Genomic DNA, 17,940 nt, shown 5'->3' with positions numbered 1-17,940 from the left:
CGCCTACAGATTAGTTATCTTATGCAGATCAACAGAATTGATCTTGCTGTCATTTTAGTCTTGTGCTCATTATGGAAAATGCCGTATGTACAATACAAGTACAAGACAATAAGTGTATATTTAATATCAATGCTTATTTGTTATAAACTCAAGACATACATTTATCTGACATAAAATATCAAATGGGCAACCCCCCCCCCACCCCCCACTGTCTCCAAATCACATTGGTGGTTGGTTGAAGTTGTCTATAGTTAATGTACTACAAGGCATTCCTATTTGCTTGGTTTAAAAAAAGAGATTAGCTGGTGGAACTCAGCAAGTCGCACTGAATCGGGATGGTGTTAAAATAATGAGAAATATCTTGGGACCACCATCTGGATGTGTATACTCTTTACTTCAAGACATTATCCACATGTTTTAAACAACAGAAATAAGATATTTGACAGTATTATACAGGTGCTATCTCATTTTAAAGCTTCTGGATGGTAAATACTGTTAATTGTGTTTATATTTTTTGGAGAAAATTAAATACCCACCTGATAAGTAGAGGAATACAGTTTTCTGCCGCTATTCTTCCTAACATGCCTATACCAGCTAGCTGGTCAGAAAACAATTCGCGATCATCTTCCTGTACCTCACTGATTTCTTCTTCTTCACGTGTTGCTACACCATTGGTAGTCTGCATAAAAATAGAAACTATATTTGAAATTAAATATAAAGATGCACAACCTGTGAATAGCTTGTGTTAACATGGTGCAATTAAATGTCAAACGCAAACAAATATTATTATACAAGATCACCAGTTACATTTGTTTCTTTGACCTTGATTCCCTGAATCAGCCAACTCACATGTAACCAATTACTAACCTTCCACAAATGTTATAAAGATAGTTAGCTCAGCATTGTGGAGAAAATGCTAAAAGAGATTTATTCTTGCATTTCCCTGTTTTATCTATTCAGTCCATCAGTGGAGTGGGAGATTGCAACCTTCACGTGGTCTGCCCTGTTTCAACGAATGCAATCAACCTGGCGTGCACAATCAAATAAGATCAAATAGACCAAGTTGTCCTACAACCTTAGGCTGTGCAAGCCATATGCAAGAAGAAATCCATCAGCTAGCTGCCTGAATAATGTTATTAAGAAATGAGAATACAATATCACATATTAGTTGATTTGCATGCCACAAGTAAAGATGTCTTTCAAAAACATGCTGCGATGCATATTTATTTTTCTATTAACATTCAGAAGGAATAAATGAAATCCAAAGTCCTCATAAATCAGAATTTTTATTTCCTCTTTTCAGAAACTAAGGCATTGCATTTGAGTCCAATCTTTCAAAAACTGCATGCAACAAACAAACGTCTTCCAACCAGATGTAGTGTATATTATATAAAAAGAAAGCTAAGCATAAAAGTCGTTGGAATTTTGGATCTAGCTAATTTGTCAATGCACACTACTCACCATCTAAAACATTTCTCCACAAATACTGTCAAAACTGGTCTACTACATACATATAGTGTGTTCGTGTGCACGTTGTCGCATCTAGCTACTCAACTGCAAAGGGTTACTATCATCCCATTTGAATTTCCATTAAAATTAGGGTTTCCATTTTTTTTTAGGTATTATGAAAACAACAAAACTGCTCTTAAAGAAAAAAATTGAGGAGAGTGATGGTGTAGATGCGGTCTATATGGCAAAACTAGGAACTGTAGATGCTGATTTACAAAGAAGGACACAAAGTGCTCGAGTAACTCAGTGGTTCAGGCAGCATCCCCAGAGAAAATGAATAGGTGACATTTTGGATCGGAACTCTTCTTCAGACTGATTGGATTACGTCTACTCTGACTTTAGCAAGATCTATTGACAAGGTACCACTTTGTAGGCTTGTCTGGAAGACATGATCATGTGGGATCCAGGGCAAGTTAGCCAATCAGATACAAAATTGGCTTGAAGGTAGGAGACAGAGGGTGATTGTCGACATTTAATTTTTGGACTGAAGGCCTGTAACAAGTGATATACCACAGGGATCAATGCTGAGGCTGAAGAGTAAAGAGGTATACAAAATCATGAGGGGTATAGATAAGATAAACACCCACATCCTCTCCCAGGGGAAGAGAGTCAAAAACGAGAGGCACATGTTTACGGTTAGAGTGGAAAGAGTTAAAAAGGGACCCAAGGGACAAACTTTTGAGTTTAGTTTATTGTCACGTGTACTAAAGCTTTTGTTGTGTGCTAGCCAGTCAGCGGAAACACAAAATGTGATTACAATAGAGTCATCCACACTGTACAGATACATGATAAAGGGAATAATGCTTAGTGCAAGATAAAGCCAGTAAAGTCCAATCAAAGATAGTCTGAAAAATATATAGATAGCAGCCCAGGACTGCTCTCTAGTTATGGTAGGATAGATCAGTTGCCTGATACCAACTGGGAAGAAACTGTCCTTAAGTCTGGAGGTGTGCGTTTTCACACATCTATACCTTTTGCCCGATGGGAGACGGGAGAAGAGGGAGTGACCAGGGTGAGACTCGTTCTTTATTATGCTGGTGGCCTTGCTGAGGTTGCGTGAGGTATCAATGTTGTCAATGGAAGGCAGGTTGTTTTGTGTGATGGTCTGGGCTCTATTCACAATTCCCTACAATTTCTTGTAGTCTTTGGTGAAGCTGTTCCCAAACCAAGTTGTGATTCATTCCGATAAAATGCTTTCTACAGCGCATCTGTAGAAGGGTGAGACTTGTTGTGGACATGCCGAACTTCCTAAGCCTTCTAAGGAAGTAGGGGCGTTGGAGTGCATTCTTGGCCTTTGCTTCAATATGGATGGTCCAGGAGAAGTTTTTGTTGATATTTGCTTCTATGAATTTGAAGCTTTCAAACATCTCTACTTCAGCGCCGTCAACGCAAACCAAGGTTCGTGTGCAGCTTCGCTTCCTGAAGTGGATCACTATCTCCTTTCTCTTGCTGACATTAGGAGAAAGGTTGCTGTCTCGACACCAGGTCACGAGGTTCTCAATCTGCTTCCTGTCTCATCAATATCTGATATCCAGCCCACAATGGTGCTATTGTCTGCGTATTTGTAAATTGAATTAGATTTGTGCATGGCTGCAGTCGTGCGTGGCAGCACAGTCGTGTGTGTACATGGAGTACAAAAGCGGAGCACCAGTGTTGAGAATTATCGTAGAGGATGATTAGTCCCCTTTCCTCACTGAATGGGGGTTGTTGGTGTTTCCACACAAAGGGTGGTGCGTGCATGCAACGAGCTGCCAGAGGAAGTGGTAGAGTCGGTACAATTGCAATATTTAAAAGACACTTTAAAAGGGACATGGATATGAAAGGTTTTGAAGGGTATGGGACTAGCTCACTGACGTATCTTGGTCAGGATGTATTAGTTGAGCCGAAGGGCCTGTTCTCTCTGATTCTATACTTTTTACACCAATGGTACTCTACATTGGCAGCACATTGGAGAAAGTCAACAATAGCCAATAGAGAATAAGTGCAGGAGTAGGCCATTCGTCCCTTTGAGCCAACACCGCCATTCAATGTGATCATGGCTGATCATCCACAATTAGTATCCCGTTTCTCCCCATATCCCCTTAACCATATAACCATATAACAATTACAGCACGGAAACAGGCCATCTCGACCCTTCTAGTCCGTGCCGAACACATAATCTCCCCTAGTCCCATATACCTGCGATCAGACCATAACCCTCCATTCCCTTCCCATCCATATAACTATCCAATTTATTTTTAAATGATAAAATCGAACCTGCCTCCACCACCTTCACTGGAAGCTCATTCCACACAGCTACCACTCTCTGTGTAAAGAAGTTCCCCCTCATGTTACCCCTAAACTTCAGTCCCTTAATTCTCAAGTCGTCCCCTTGTTTGAATCTTCCCTACTCTCAGTGGGAAAAGCTTTTCCACATCAACTCTGTCTATCCCTCTCATCATTTTAAAAACTTCTATCAAGTCCCCCTTAACCTTCTGCGCTCCAAAGAATAAAGCCCTAACTTGTTCAACCTTTCTCTGTAACTTAGTTGCTGATACCCAGGCAACATTCTAGTAAATCTCCTCTGTACTCGCTATTTTGTTGACATCCTTCCTATAATTAGGCAACCAAAATTGTACACCATACTCCAGAATTGGCCTCACCAATGCCTTGTACAATTTTAACATTACATCCCAACTTCTCCCCATATCCTCTTTAAGAGCCCTATCAAGCTCGCTCTTGAAAGTATCCAGAGAACCGGCGTCCACCGCCCTCCGAGGCAGAGAATTCCACACTCACAACTCTCTGTGTGAAAAGGTATTTCCTCATCTCTGTTCTAAATGCCTTATGCCTTATTCTTAAACTGTGGCCCCTGGTTCTGGCCTCCCCCAACATCGGGAACATGTTTCCTGCCTCTAGCGTGTCCAAACCCTTAATATTCTTATATGTTTCAATAAGGTACCCTCTCATCCTTCTAAATTCGAGAGTATACAAGCCCAGCCACTCCATTCTCTCAGCATATGACAGTCCCGCCATCCCAGGAATTAACCTTGTAAACCTACGCTACACTCCCTCAATAGCAAGAATGTCCTTCCTCAAATTAGGGGAGCAAAACTGCACACAATACTCCAGGGTGTGGTCTCACTAGAACCCTGTACAACTGCAGGAGGACCTCTTTGCTCTTATACTCAACTCCTCTATGAAGGCCAACATGCCATTCGCTTTCTTCACTGCCTGCTGTACCTGCATGCTTACTTTCATTGACTGATGAACAAGGACCCCCAGATCCCGTTGTACTTCCTCTTTTCCCAACTTGACACCAATTTAGATAATAATCTGCCTTCCTGTTTTTGCCACCAAAGTGGATAACCTTACATTTATTCGCATTAAACTGCATCTACCATGCCCCTGCCCACTCACCCAACCTGTCCAAGTCACCCTGCATTCTCATAGCATCCTCTTCACAGTTCACACTGCCACCCAGCTTTGTGTCATCTGCATATTTGCTAATGTTACTTTGAATCCCTTCATCTAAATTATTGATGTATATTGTAAATAGATGTGGTCCCAGCACCGAGCCTTGCGGTATCCTACTGGTCACTGCCTGCCATTCTGAAAGGGACCCGTTAATCCCTACTCTTTGCTTCCTGTCTGCCAGCCAATTTTCTATCCATGTCAGCACTCTACCCCCAATACGATGTGCCCTAATTTTACCCACTAATCTCCTATGTGGGACCTTATCAAATGCTTTCTGAAAGTCCAGATACACTACATCCACTGGTTCTCCCTTGTCCATTTTCCTAGTTACATCCTCAAAAAATTCCAGAAGATTTGTCAAGCATGATTTCCCCTTCGTAAATGCTGACGCGGACCGATCCTGTTATCCAAATGTGCCGCTATTTTATCTTTTATGATTGACTCCAGCATCTTCCCCACCACCGATGTCAGGCTAACTGGTCTATAATTCCCTGTTTTCTCTCTCCCGCCTTTCTTAAAAAGTGGGATAACATTAGCTACCCTCCAATCCACAGGAACTGATCCTGAATTTATAGAACATTGGAAAATGAACACCAATGCGTCCACAATTTCTAGAGCCACTTCCTCAAGTACCCTGGGATGCAGACCATCAGATCCTGGGGGTTTTCCAGTCCCCCATCAGTCTACCCAACACCATTTCCTGCCTAATGTGGATTTCCTTCAGTTCCTCCATCAACCCAGATCCTCTGGCCACTAGTACATTAGGAAGATTGTTTGTGTTCTCCTTAGTGAAGACGGATCAAAGGACCTGTTCAACTCATCTGCCATTTCCTTGTTTCCCATAATAAATTCACCTTTTTCACTCTTCAAGGGTCCAACTTTGGTCTTAACTAATTTTTTTCCTCTTCACTTACCTAAAGAAGCTTTTACTATCCTCCTTTATATCCTTGGTTAGCTTACCTTCGTACCTCATCTTTTCTCCCCGTATTGCCTTTTTAGTTATCTTCTGTTGCTCTTTAAACATTACCCAATCCTCTTGCTTCCTGCTCATCTTTGCTATGTTGTACTTCTCTTTTATTTTTATACTCTCCCCGACTTCCCTTGTCAGCCACAATCAGTGCTTACTCCCCTTGGAATCTTTCTTTCTCTTTGGAATGAACTGATCCTGCACCTTCTGTATTATTCCCATAAATACCTGCCTTTGTTGTTTCACATGTCAAACCTGCGAGGGTATCTTTCCAGTCAACTTTGGCCAGCTCCTCTCTCATGGCTCCATAGTCCCCTTTGTTCAACCGTAACACGGACATCTCCGATTTACCTATCTCCCTCTCAAATTGTAGATTAGAACTTACCATATTATGGTCACTATGTCCTTAACCTCAAGTTCCCTTATCAAATCCGGTTCATTACACAACACTAAATCCAGAATTGCCTCCTCCCTGGTAGGCTCCAGTACAAGCTGTTCTAAGAATCCATCATGGAGGCACTCCACAAACTCCCTTTCTTGGGGTCCAGTACCAACCTGCTTTTCCCAGTCTTCCTGCATTTTGAAATCTCCCATAACAACCGTAGGATTATCTTTACGACATGCCAATTTTAACTCTTGGTTCAACTTGCCCCCTATATCCAGGCTACTGTTTGGGGGCCTGTAGATAAGTCCCATTAGGGTCTTTTTACCCTTACAATTCCTTAGTTCTATCCATACTGACTCATTTTGCTTGAAGTATGAGGTCTTCAAAGTGCAAATGTGTAATGATTGCTGACCAATCACATTCCTTGTCACAGTGGATTTTGCAGTCTCATCACAGACGCATCTCACTACATTTACTTTAAGATATGACAATGAGTGCAGTTTGAACATGGATCAGTTTGAGTGCAGGATACTTTACATTAAACATTAATCAGTTTGCCTATGACAGCATGGGATACTTTACATTAAAAAATTTAAATAAGGGTTTGAACATTCAGGAGGACTTGAGAAGGGACTGACTTTGGTGCACTACAGCAGCCACAGCAGTGTTAATGGTAAGATCAAAAAACAATCTTTTGATTCTGCGTGGTGTGGGGAGGTACGTTTTATGTTTCAAATTCTATATGGTGTGTGTGTTTTATCTTTACTCGTTTTTTTTATTATATGTCTCTGTATGGGAATTTCTTTTTCATTGTGCCATCTGGCACATGTGACAATTAAATGTATCTTGAATCTTGAATCTTGAGTGTAAAGGCGAGGGACTTGCTATTCTCGTTAACAACAAATGGCGCAATCCTGGTCACATCACGGTGAAGGAGCATGTGTGTAGCCCGGACATTGAACTAATGGCTGTGGGTCTCCCACCATACTATATGCCCAGGGAATTCTCACATGCCATTGTGATGGCTGTTTACATTCCTCCGACAGCCAACCCTCTGCACGAGAATGACATCGTCCACACAGTCACCACGAGACTCCAGAAACTAGATAATAGACAATAGGTGCAGGAGTAGGCCATTCGGCCCTTCGAGCCCGCACTGCCATTCAATGTGATCACGGCTGATCATCCACAATCAGTACCCCGTTCCTGCTTTATCCACATTTCCCTGACTCCGCTATCTTTAAGAGCCCTATCAAGCTCTCTCTTGAAAGTATCCAGAGAACCAGCCTCTGCTGCCCTGAGGCAGAGATTTCCACAGACTCACAACTCTGCGTGAAAAATACCCGATACACAACACCCAAGAGCTTTTTCATCAGGGGCTTTCAACCACGTGACTCTGGACGCTACCCTATCCACTTTCACTCAGTTTGTTGGCTGTCCTACAGGGATATGAAAGGACCTGTTGTATGCCAATGTTAAAGAAGCGTACAGCTCCATAGTCCTTCCGTCACTGGGAAGATCCACTCACAACCTGATTCACCTCCTAACCAGGTATAAGCTAATGGTTTAGAGGCTGCCTGTGACCACTAAGTCAGTGAAGAGGTGGTCACAGGAGGCCTAAGATGCTCTACAGGACTGGAGAGGAAAAGCAAAGGACTGGACCAATGAGATAAAGCTGTTAAATAGATTTGATGGTGGGTCCCTGACAGACTCTCCCCCTCAATCCCCCTGGTCCACTTTCTCTGCTGCACCTGACCATCAAGGCTGAGCAGGTGAAGAAGGAGCAGAGCAGACTCTGCCCAGGCAAAGCCACGTGTCCCAATGGTGTCAGCCCTGGGGTACTCAAGGTGTGTGCCAGCCAGGTGTGTGCAGCACAGAGGAATAAACACAAATCCACAAACACCTGTCCGACAGATCAGAAACATTCTTCAGGAGTGGATTTGTCAATGACCACTGTCTGCAGAAGATTTCGTGAACAGATATCCAGAGGTTACACTGCAAGATGCAAACCACTGGTTAGCCGCAAAAATAGGATGGCCAGGTTACAGTTTGCCAAGAAGTACTTAAAAGAGCAACCACAGTTCTGGAAAAAGGTCCTGTGGACAGATGTGATGAAGATTAACATATTAGAATGATGGCAAGAGCAAAGTATGGAGGAGAGAAGGAACAGAGAAGGAACTGCCCAAGATTCAAAACATACCACCTCATCTGTGAAACACGGTGGTGGGGTTGTTATTGCATGGACATGTATGGCTGCTGAAGGTACTGGCTCACTTATCTTAATTGATGATACAACTGTTGATGGTAGTAGCATAATGAATTCTGAAGTGTTTGCACACATTCTATCTGCTCAAGTTCAAACAAATGCCTCAAAACCCGTTGGCCAGCAATTCATTCTACAGCAAGACAATGACCCCTAACATACTGCTAAAGCAACAAAGGAGTTCTTCAAAGCTAAAAAATGGTCAATTCTTGAGTCGTCAAGTCAATCACCCGATCTGAACCCAATTGAGCATGACTTTTATATGCGGAAGAGAAAACTGAAGGGGACTAGCCCCCTAAACAAGCATAAGCTAAAGATGGCTGCAATACAGGCCTGGCAGAGCATCACCAGAGAAGACACCCAGCAACTGCCGATGATCATGAATTGGAGACTTCAAGCAGTCATTGCATGCAAAGGATATACAACAAAATACTAAACATGACTACTTTCAATTACATGACATTGTTGTGTCCCAAACATTATGGTGCCCCTAAAATGGGGGAGACTCTGTATAAGCACTGCTTTAATTTCTACATGGTGAAACCAAAATGTATAAAAAGGCCTTTATTAAAATCTAACAAAGTGCACTTTAACAATGTGATTTTTTTTCTTTTACAAATCTCAAATTGTGGAGCACAGATGCAAATAAATAAATGATGGGCACATTATGGAGGGCACTGTAAAGTCTGATGCCACTTGGAAGGCTCTTTTATAAATAATAACTAGTGAAAAGAATAGCAGGGAGACAATTGGTAAAGGTAACATTTCAGTTCAAATACAATGCGCTCCACAGCCATTATAAGTAACACATTTTATAATGAATCTCAGGATTGTTTCAAAGTAAATGAAAGCGAAAATGTAAGATATATCATATTTAGTGTTAAAATCCATTCTGATGGTTGAAAAACAAACCTCAACACCTTATATGCAAGAGAAAAGGTGAAGAAAAACAGAATAAATTTTGAAGTAATACTCACCAAGTTTCTTGTGCCCTCTGGTGCTGCCAAATGGCATTGAATGTATGAATTAAAAACTTGTACAGCATGTTGAGTAAAAAATTCTTTATGGAAATGTTTGTTGTCTTGCACAAGTGTTAGCCACGATTCAAGGAGCTTATCATACGCCTCCATATACACCATGTCATCTTTGTCCAGCTAAGAAGAAAAAAAAATTGTAAGTTATTTACTGTGATTGAACAGGGAGTAAACACACATAATGAACACACAGAACTAAATAGAAACATTTTCCACTGAACAAAATGGCATACAAAAACATCTATAAATGATAAGCACTGGACTTTTTTCAATAACTGTTCTGAAAATCGTCAAAATGCTTTCTAGCTGAATATTTTTGCTTTACATTTGCTTTTCAATAAAAATAATAAAAACTAATGACACCATATCAAATATGAAATGCTGCAAATAATCTATAATAATTTGCATGCTGCAAAACAATAATTTGTACAATTGCCGTAACAGGTTATACATTTAGTGGAAATAATATTTCAGTGCACATAGAAGGACGGCATGGTGGTGCAGCGGTAGATTTGCTGCCTTACAGCGCCAGAGGCACAGGTTTGATCGTGACTGACTGCTGTCTGCACGGAGTTTGTACATTCTCCCTGTGTCTGATTCAAGATTCAAGATAGCTTATAGTCATGTGTCCCAGATAGGACAATGACATTTTTGCTTTGCTTCAGCACAACAGAATATGGAAGGCTATTAATGTTCAGAGCTTTGTTTGAGTTGAGTTTAATACCCTGATGGCTGTGGGGAAGTAGCTATTCCTGAACCTGGACGTTGCAGTCTTCAGGCTCCTGTACCTTCTACCTGAAGGTAGCGGGGAGATGAGTGTGGCCAGGATGATGTGGGTCCTTGATGATGCTGCCAGCCTTTTTGAGGCAGCGACTGCGATTGATACTCTCGATGGTAGGGAGGTCAGAGCCGAAGATGGACTGGGCAGTGTTTACTACTTTTTGTAGTCTTTTTCACTCCTGGGCACTCAAGTTGCCGAACCAAGCCACGATGCAACCAGTCAGCATGCTCTCTACTGTACACCTGTAGAAATTAGAGAGTCCTCCTTGACATACCGACTCTCCATAATCTTCTCAGGAAGTAGAGGCGCTGATGTGCTTTCTTTATAATAGCATCAGTGTTCTTGGACCAGGAGAGATCTTCAGAGATGTGCACGCCCAGGAATTTGAAGCTCTTGACCCTTTTCACCATCGACCCGTTGATATAAACGGGACTGTGGGTCCTCATCCTACCCCTTCCAAAGTCCACAATCAGGTCCTTGGTTTTGCTGGTGTTGAGGGCCAGGTTATTGTGCTGGCACCATTTGGTCAGTCGGTCGATCTCACTTCTATACTCTGACTCGTCCCCATCAGTGATACGTCCCACAACAGTGGTGTCGTCAGCGAACTTGATGATGGAGTTCGCACTATGACCGGCTACGCAGTCATGAGTATAGAGCGAGTACAACAGGGGGCTGAACACGCAGCCTTGAGTTGCTCCCATGCTGATTGTTATCGACGCTGACACTTATCCACCAATTCGAACAGACTGGGGTCTGTGAATGAGGAAGTCGAGGATCCAATTGCAGAGGGATGCGCAGAGACCCAGTTCTGAGAGTTTGGTAACCTGCTTGGAGGGGATGATTGTATTAAATGCCGAGCTGTAATCAATGAATAACAGCCTGACATATGAGTTTTTGTTGTCCAAGTGGTCCAGAGCGGAGTGGAGAGCCAGCGAGATCAAATCCACCGTTGATCTGTTGTGGCGGTAAGCGAACTGCAGTGTGTCCAGGTTTTTGTCGAGGTAGGAGTTGATTTGCGCCATGATCAACCTCTCAAAGTACTTCATCACCACCGACGTTAGTGCCACTGGTTGATAGTCATTGAGGCACGTCACCTTGCTCTTCTTGGGCACCGGTATAATTGATGCCCTTTTAAAGCAGGTGAAAACCTCTGACCTCAGAAGCGAGGTTGAAAATGTCTGTAAAAACTCCAGCCAGTTGGTCCGCACAGGTTTTTAGAACACGACCCAGTATACCATCAGGTCCGGGCGCTTTTCGAGGGTTCATCCCTCTGAAAATTTCATGTGCGATGCTCCGCTATTCCCTGGGAAACGTCTTTTCATTTTGCACTGTACAACTGTTGCTTGCAAGATGACAATAAAGGTTGATTGATTGATTGATTGAAGGATTTTCTGACATTGTCCTCTGTGACTGTGACTGATATACCATCACAGCGAATGGGAGCTTGAGAAGGCACATCAGTGTTCTCCCTATCAAAGCGTGCGTAAAACGCATTGAGCTCATCAGGGAGTGATGCTACGCCGACATTCTAGCTACCTCCTGATGATTGCATTCAGGCCCCGCCACAGCTGCCGAACATCCGTCTCATCCTCCAGCTTGGAGCAGGACCCTTTTAGCCTTTTTGATGGCCTTAGCAAGGTCGTATCTGGACTTCTTGTAGACCACTGTATCATCAGACATGAATGCCCGATGTCTGGTCTTTAGAAGAGTGCGATCTCAAAGTTCACCCAAGGCTTCTGATTGGGAAACACTCAGAAGGTTTTTGTAGGAATGCAGTCCTCCACATATTTCTTTATGAAATCTGTAACGACTGCGTGGGTTTCTCCCACATTCCAAAGATGTATAGCTCTGTGGGTTAATTGGCTTCAGTAAAAAAAGTATCCCTAGTGTGTAGAATAGTACTAGTGTACAGGAATCGTTGGTCAGTGGGGACTCGGTGGGCCGACGGGCCTGTTTTTGTGCTGTATCTCTATACTAAAATAGTACGCAAAAGTGCAAACACTCGAGGAACCAATAATGACAAATATATTTAGTAGAGCTTGTATCTTCTTTATATTCAAGTAATAATCAGTTCAATAAATCACAATCTTTGGCTTTCCTCTGTTCCAAAAACACCATTAGAAAGGTGCCTGAGTTAGAGAAAGAGGATGGGGTGGAAAATATTAAGGGAATTTTTTTCTGGCGATATACATTCCGTTAATGTCAGCTTAGACGAAGATGAATACTTGTTAAGCTCAGCTGATTTGTCTGGTGGAGCATAAATAGATGGGGATGAATTAGGGTATTTGAGAGTAAAGATAAAACTGTAGAATCCTGAACTTTGCAGTTGCTGAAAATCTGAAATAAAAAGACAATGCTGTGATTAACAAGCACTGTTTTTAGATGGCACAAGCAACAATACTTCTGTCACCAGGATAATCTTGGACCCTGCCTTATTATAGATAGCAAAAAGCATCTGAAAAGGAGAGTGAAATTCGTTGAGATATTTGAGGTACGAAAAGTCCAATGTGTAGGGTCTTGGCGGCACAAGTCACAGCTGCCAATGGTAGAACAATTACATTTGGGGCTGATTAAGAAGCCAGGAGTGGAATAAACATATTTATTGCAGAGCTCAAAGAAATCAGAAGAGAAACAATCATGACAGATTTGAAAATTACGATTTTAAAACTGAGGTGCTGTAATCAATTGGAAGTTGTTGTAGATCAACAAACAGAGTGACAATGGGTGATTGGAGCAGCAGTTTTGAATAGCAAATTTAAACAATGGAAAGGGATCATCTGCCAGAATGTACTGGATCAATCAAATAAAAGATAACAAAAAACTATAGAGATGAGATTCAGCAGTTGAGCTCAAGCAGGTGTGGAAGCTCATAATACAGGGGATTATAGTCACAGGGCTAATATGTAGTCCCTGGCATATCTGCGTCAATGTGACATCAAGGTTGGGAACAAACTTTGTCCGTTTTGACAAGTTACCAAGGGGAGGGCTGAAGATAATGGTTGGGAAATACAGTTTGTGACAGCTAAAGTTATCTAGAGCATTGGTCTTCGCATATGTTAAAAATCAAGAATGTAACAAAATAAACAATCCCTCTCTTCAGAATAAAACAATGCAGGTCACAAAATGAATCCGCAATCTATGGTTATGTAATTTTCTGCACCAGATTCCCATACTAACTATTTGATGCTATTTGGATCATTTCCAAATTTGACATTGCATGTATTTTTCAATGTTGTAAATGTTATAATAGTAGCTTTTTCCATCAAAAAGTGGTTATTTGATACTAAAATAGCATTAGAAGAGCGTTGTACAAATTAATAACAAAAATGAATTAATTTTGGAATGTTTTAAATTCAAGATAGACGTAAAATCAAATTGTGTCAAGATGAAATGCAAGAACACTTACCACTTCTTCTAGGGCTGCACTCCGTCCAAAAGAGCAGGTGATATGTGTGAGGCAATTTATGAATGAAGAAAACAGTTCACTTGGAATGGCTGTTAAAATACTACGTGGGAATTCTGAAATCAAATTGCTCATAATATTGGAAATTCCCACTGCTTCAGAGTCCTCAATTTCTATCCTAGAAAAATCAAAATAGGAAAATGAGAAACAAAATTGATGTTTTTGAATAATCAAAAAAATTCAAAATGAAAATAGTTATCAATATATTCAAAAGGAAAAAAAATATTTACAGAAAGAATTTGATTAGGGGCCTTAAATTAAATTTACATGTTCATCCAATTCCCATATCTAGGCCCTGATAGGGAAAGATTGGGAAAGATTCTGGGAAAGATTCATTTTCTCCCCCACCCCACCCCCCACCATTTGAATCTACAATAGGCACAATTTAATCTGATCTTTTGTGATCCAATGTAATTTGTGCTGGTGGCAGATATATTGCTCCTCTATTTTAAGGCAGACCTGTCAGATTCTTAAAATACACAAAGTATTCAACGTTACGATATTTTGCAAATTGCAAGAAATAATTAGAGTACGTATTATAGAAGCTCCAAGTAATTTTCCTGTTCTATGAAGACTGAAAAAATAAACTAGGGAAACCAGGGAAAGCCTCTGAACAAATATTGGAAAGTCCCTAGTATAAATATCTGCCAGGCATTGTCCTGACCCCATCTCTATTCCAGCTTTATCTCTCCCTCCTCCCCACCAACCACCACAATGAGACTGATGAAGTACAATCGTGCAATGGGCGCACTGGTAAATCTAATTATTATTATTGATTAATTAATTAGATCGGGGGGGGGGGGGGGGGGTTCTGTTCTAGTGTCTTTATCATGCATTGGAGCTGGTGATAAATTCTTGGGCACTGTAAGAATTCTCAAACTGTAAGAAACCCAGTTTCATTCAATCCTTTGCTGGTGCCTCTGCTTTTAGCACCATTCCCTGCTTGCCATATTGCAGTTACTCTCTAGGAAATACTGGGGCTCACTCACACACATCCCGCTCTACCTTAACTCACTTACTTAAATTTCAAGGAAAAGTAAAAATAAGTTTGGATAAAAACACAACGTGCTGAAGTAATTCTGCGGGTCCGGCGTCGTCTCTGGAAGGAATGAATGGATAGGCTTGTGAACCTCCTCAGTCTGAACACTAATGCACCAACAGTTTCTTTGTATCGCCTCTGTATGTTTGGCTAAGTTCTACAAACCAAGAAATATTCCAGGACCCTCACAGAGAATTAACCTCAGCAGGAGTTACAGTAGCAGCACCATAAATGGCCTCAGGACTGTAATTCAGATGGAAAAAAACAATCATAGATTTACAACAAATTTTCCATTAAAGTATTGTGGAGTATGTGTACCAAAATATTGCCTCTGGCATGAAACCTCACTTCCCAGGAATAGACATTAGGTGTATATGCGCTCCTCCGCTTCCTACTTTTAACTTAGGTTAAAACAGACCATTCGGCCCAGCGAGTCCATGCCGACCATCGATCACCTGTCATCCCACTTTCTCATCCACTCCCCACACAAGAAGGGCAATTCACAAAGGTTAATTAACTTACAAGCCCACAAGTCTTAGGGATATGGGAGGAAACCGGAGCACCTGGAGGAAATACATGCGATCACAGGGAGAACGTGTAAACTCTACGCAGTCAGCAACCGAGGTTTGGATTGAACCTGGATCTCTGGCGCTGTGAGGCAGTAGGCCTATCAACTGCTGCCTGCACCCGCGCAGTCTCCCCCTGCCATTGTATTTACCAAGACTAGATATGATGGGCCTACATTGGTAGTCTGGGCTCCCATGGTGGCAGGTCACAGACAGCACACAGAAAATGTGCCATCATTTCTGCCTTGTAGGTTCTCACTGCAGCAAAGCCCTGCACACGTTGGCCATTCAGAGACTTTGAAGACTTCTAGAACTAAATTAAAACTTTAATTAATAAAAGTAACTAAAGCAAAATAATTTCAATAAGCGTTCCCTTTTGCCACCTTACTTGCATCCCTGAAATCTCTGGTGAAGCCAATGAGATCCCAGATCACACGCCTTGATGACTATTCCAAATCCTAATTTGACAGTGAACAATCAAACATTATATAGTTATACACATGGGAACAGGCCCTTCGGCCTGACATCTTTGCGCCGACCAAGGTGCCCTATCTAAGCTACTCTCACCTGGCCGCATTTGGCCCATATCTAATTCTTTCCCATCCATGTATATGTACATTTATCTCTTAAATGTTGTTTTAGTACCTGCATTAACTACCTCCCATGGCTGCTCATTCCAGATACCGACCAGCCTCGTTGTGAAAAAGTTGCCCCTCGGGTTCCTATTAAATCTTTCCCCTCACCTTAAACCTATGTTTCTAGTTCTTGCTTCCCCTGCTCTGGGTAAAGGACTCATTAATGGTGCATTCACCATATCTATTTGTGGGGAGAAGGCAGGAACGGGGTACTGATTGTGGATGATCAGCCATGATCACATTGAATGGCGGTGCTGGCTCGAAGGGCCAAATGGCCTACTCCTGCACCTATTGTCTATTTCATTAAAATTTTACACAAAAAATCATTTAAAATTGTGGTTCCATTCAGAACCAGCAATCTTCACCAATGTGATCCACCCATCCTATTTAACTCCCAGCAGGTAAAAAGCAGGAGCAAGTATAATTCTACAAAATTACTTTGTATGTTATTAAGAGACATAAATGTATCTTATTGTCTAATAAATTAAAGCATACCCATTAATCATATTGAGTAATCCTTCAATGAAATGAGCTAGGTAATCAATCTGAGCCCTCTCATCAGGAAATATAGGTCCATGGATCGAGGCTAGTTGTGCCAGACATTGCAAAGAGTCCTGGGCCATGTCAGAATCTTCTCTGATTTTGCGATGTACCTATAATGGAACAAAAAATGTCTCAAATTCTATATACTTTGAATATGCATTAAAATTTGGATTTTTTTTTTTGCACCATTCTGGATTACTCCAATTAATGGACAATGTAAAATTGAGTCAGTCGGTAATTAAAGTGATCTTGCATTTTCACTGGTTCCAATTATTCAGCAGTCAAACAATAGCAAACAACACTATGGCTACCAAAAACTTGTGAAACGGCTATTATATATACATGGATAACTCCCACAGAGTAATTTGAAGTTTAGTTTGTTAAATCCCAACATAGAGAAACTTTAACAGTTGACTGCCAAAATGAATACATTGCTCAAAAATATGGAAATATACTTCCTTATACTTCACATATCTATATCAAAAGTTAAAAAATGTATTTTTGTAGAGGTCCACACGTTGTGTAAACAATCGGTTTAATAATTAACCCATACAGCCCCATCAAGTTAATATTTTACTACTACTACTACTGTGCAGTCGCTCGTGATCGCGCCCGAGTTCCACTCCAACTCCAACTGCCAATCCTTCGAATTCTAACCACCTAACGGCCTGCCCCCTGACCACGTGATTGGTCGGCCCAGATCACGCCCGGTCCACATGAGAGTTCGAGCCCGACCATCGAAGGTTCGAATGACAAGTGTCTTGACCACAAGATGGCGCCACACTTTGTACATTTAATCCAGTTCAGAATATGGCCCTAGTTAATAATGTCCAGATTAGTGTAATCAAGTTCTGACAACCCTTTAGAACTGTGCTTTGTGCAATGTGTGTATGCAGTAACTCCTGCAGTTGGTGTTAAAATTTGTGCGACTTTGCTTCATATATATCATATAGTGGTTTAAGATGTAATATACATGGAAAAAATTGTAAACATTCAATATCTATGAATAAAACTGAGTCACAAGATTATACCTTCTGCTCCTTGGGAGTACTCGCTTCAATACTGGAATAAAAGTCATGTCACTGGCAATAGTTTGGCACATATGGTGACTTTACTTTTCAATAGAGGGTCAAGTCAAAATTCATAAATGTAGCATAGACGAATGGCCTCGAAGTACTTTTATTAACCCAGTTTCTGATCTAAGATTTTCTTTAAGATTAAAGTCAGATGATATTAAGTGATATTAATAGTGTTGTGCAAAATACGTCCAGGATGACCTAGAGCTAGAAATTTAAACAG

At 41.3% G+C, this 17,940-nt stretch overlaps 1 protein-coding gene across 1 annotated transcript in view; it reads right to left on the bottom strand.

The window, feature by feature from the left end:
- The window catches only part of xpo4 (exportin 4), a 103,907-nt gene that overhangs the window by 36,112 nt on the left and 49,855 nt on the right, over positions 1-17,940 (bottom strand). Inside the window, exons 8-11 of the mRNA XM_055636982.1 lie at positions 16,594-16,751; positions 13,802-13,976; positions 9,558-9,734; positions 537-679 (exon numbers count right to left, since the gene is read on the bottom strand). Coding sequence (XP_055492957.1) covers positions 537-679; positions 9,558-9,734; positions 13,802-13,976; positions 16,594-16,751 — 653 coding nt within the window. The remainder of the gene's footprint in view (positions 1-536; positions 680-9,557; positions 9,735-13,801; positions 13,977-16,593; positions 16,752-17,940) is intronic.

Source organism: Leucoraja erinacea, chromosome 6 (genome assembly GCF_028641065.1).
Source record: "Leucoraja erinacea ecotype New England chromosome 6, Leri_hhj_1, whole genome shotgun sequence".
Lineage (NCBI taxonomy): Eukaryota > Metazoa > Chordata > Chondrichthyes > Rajiformes > Rajidae > Leucoraja > Leucoraja erinaceus.
Note: the sequence above shows the minus strand (reverse complement) of the source record. Positions and strands in the feature narration are given on the sequence as shown.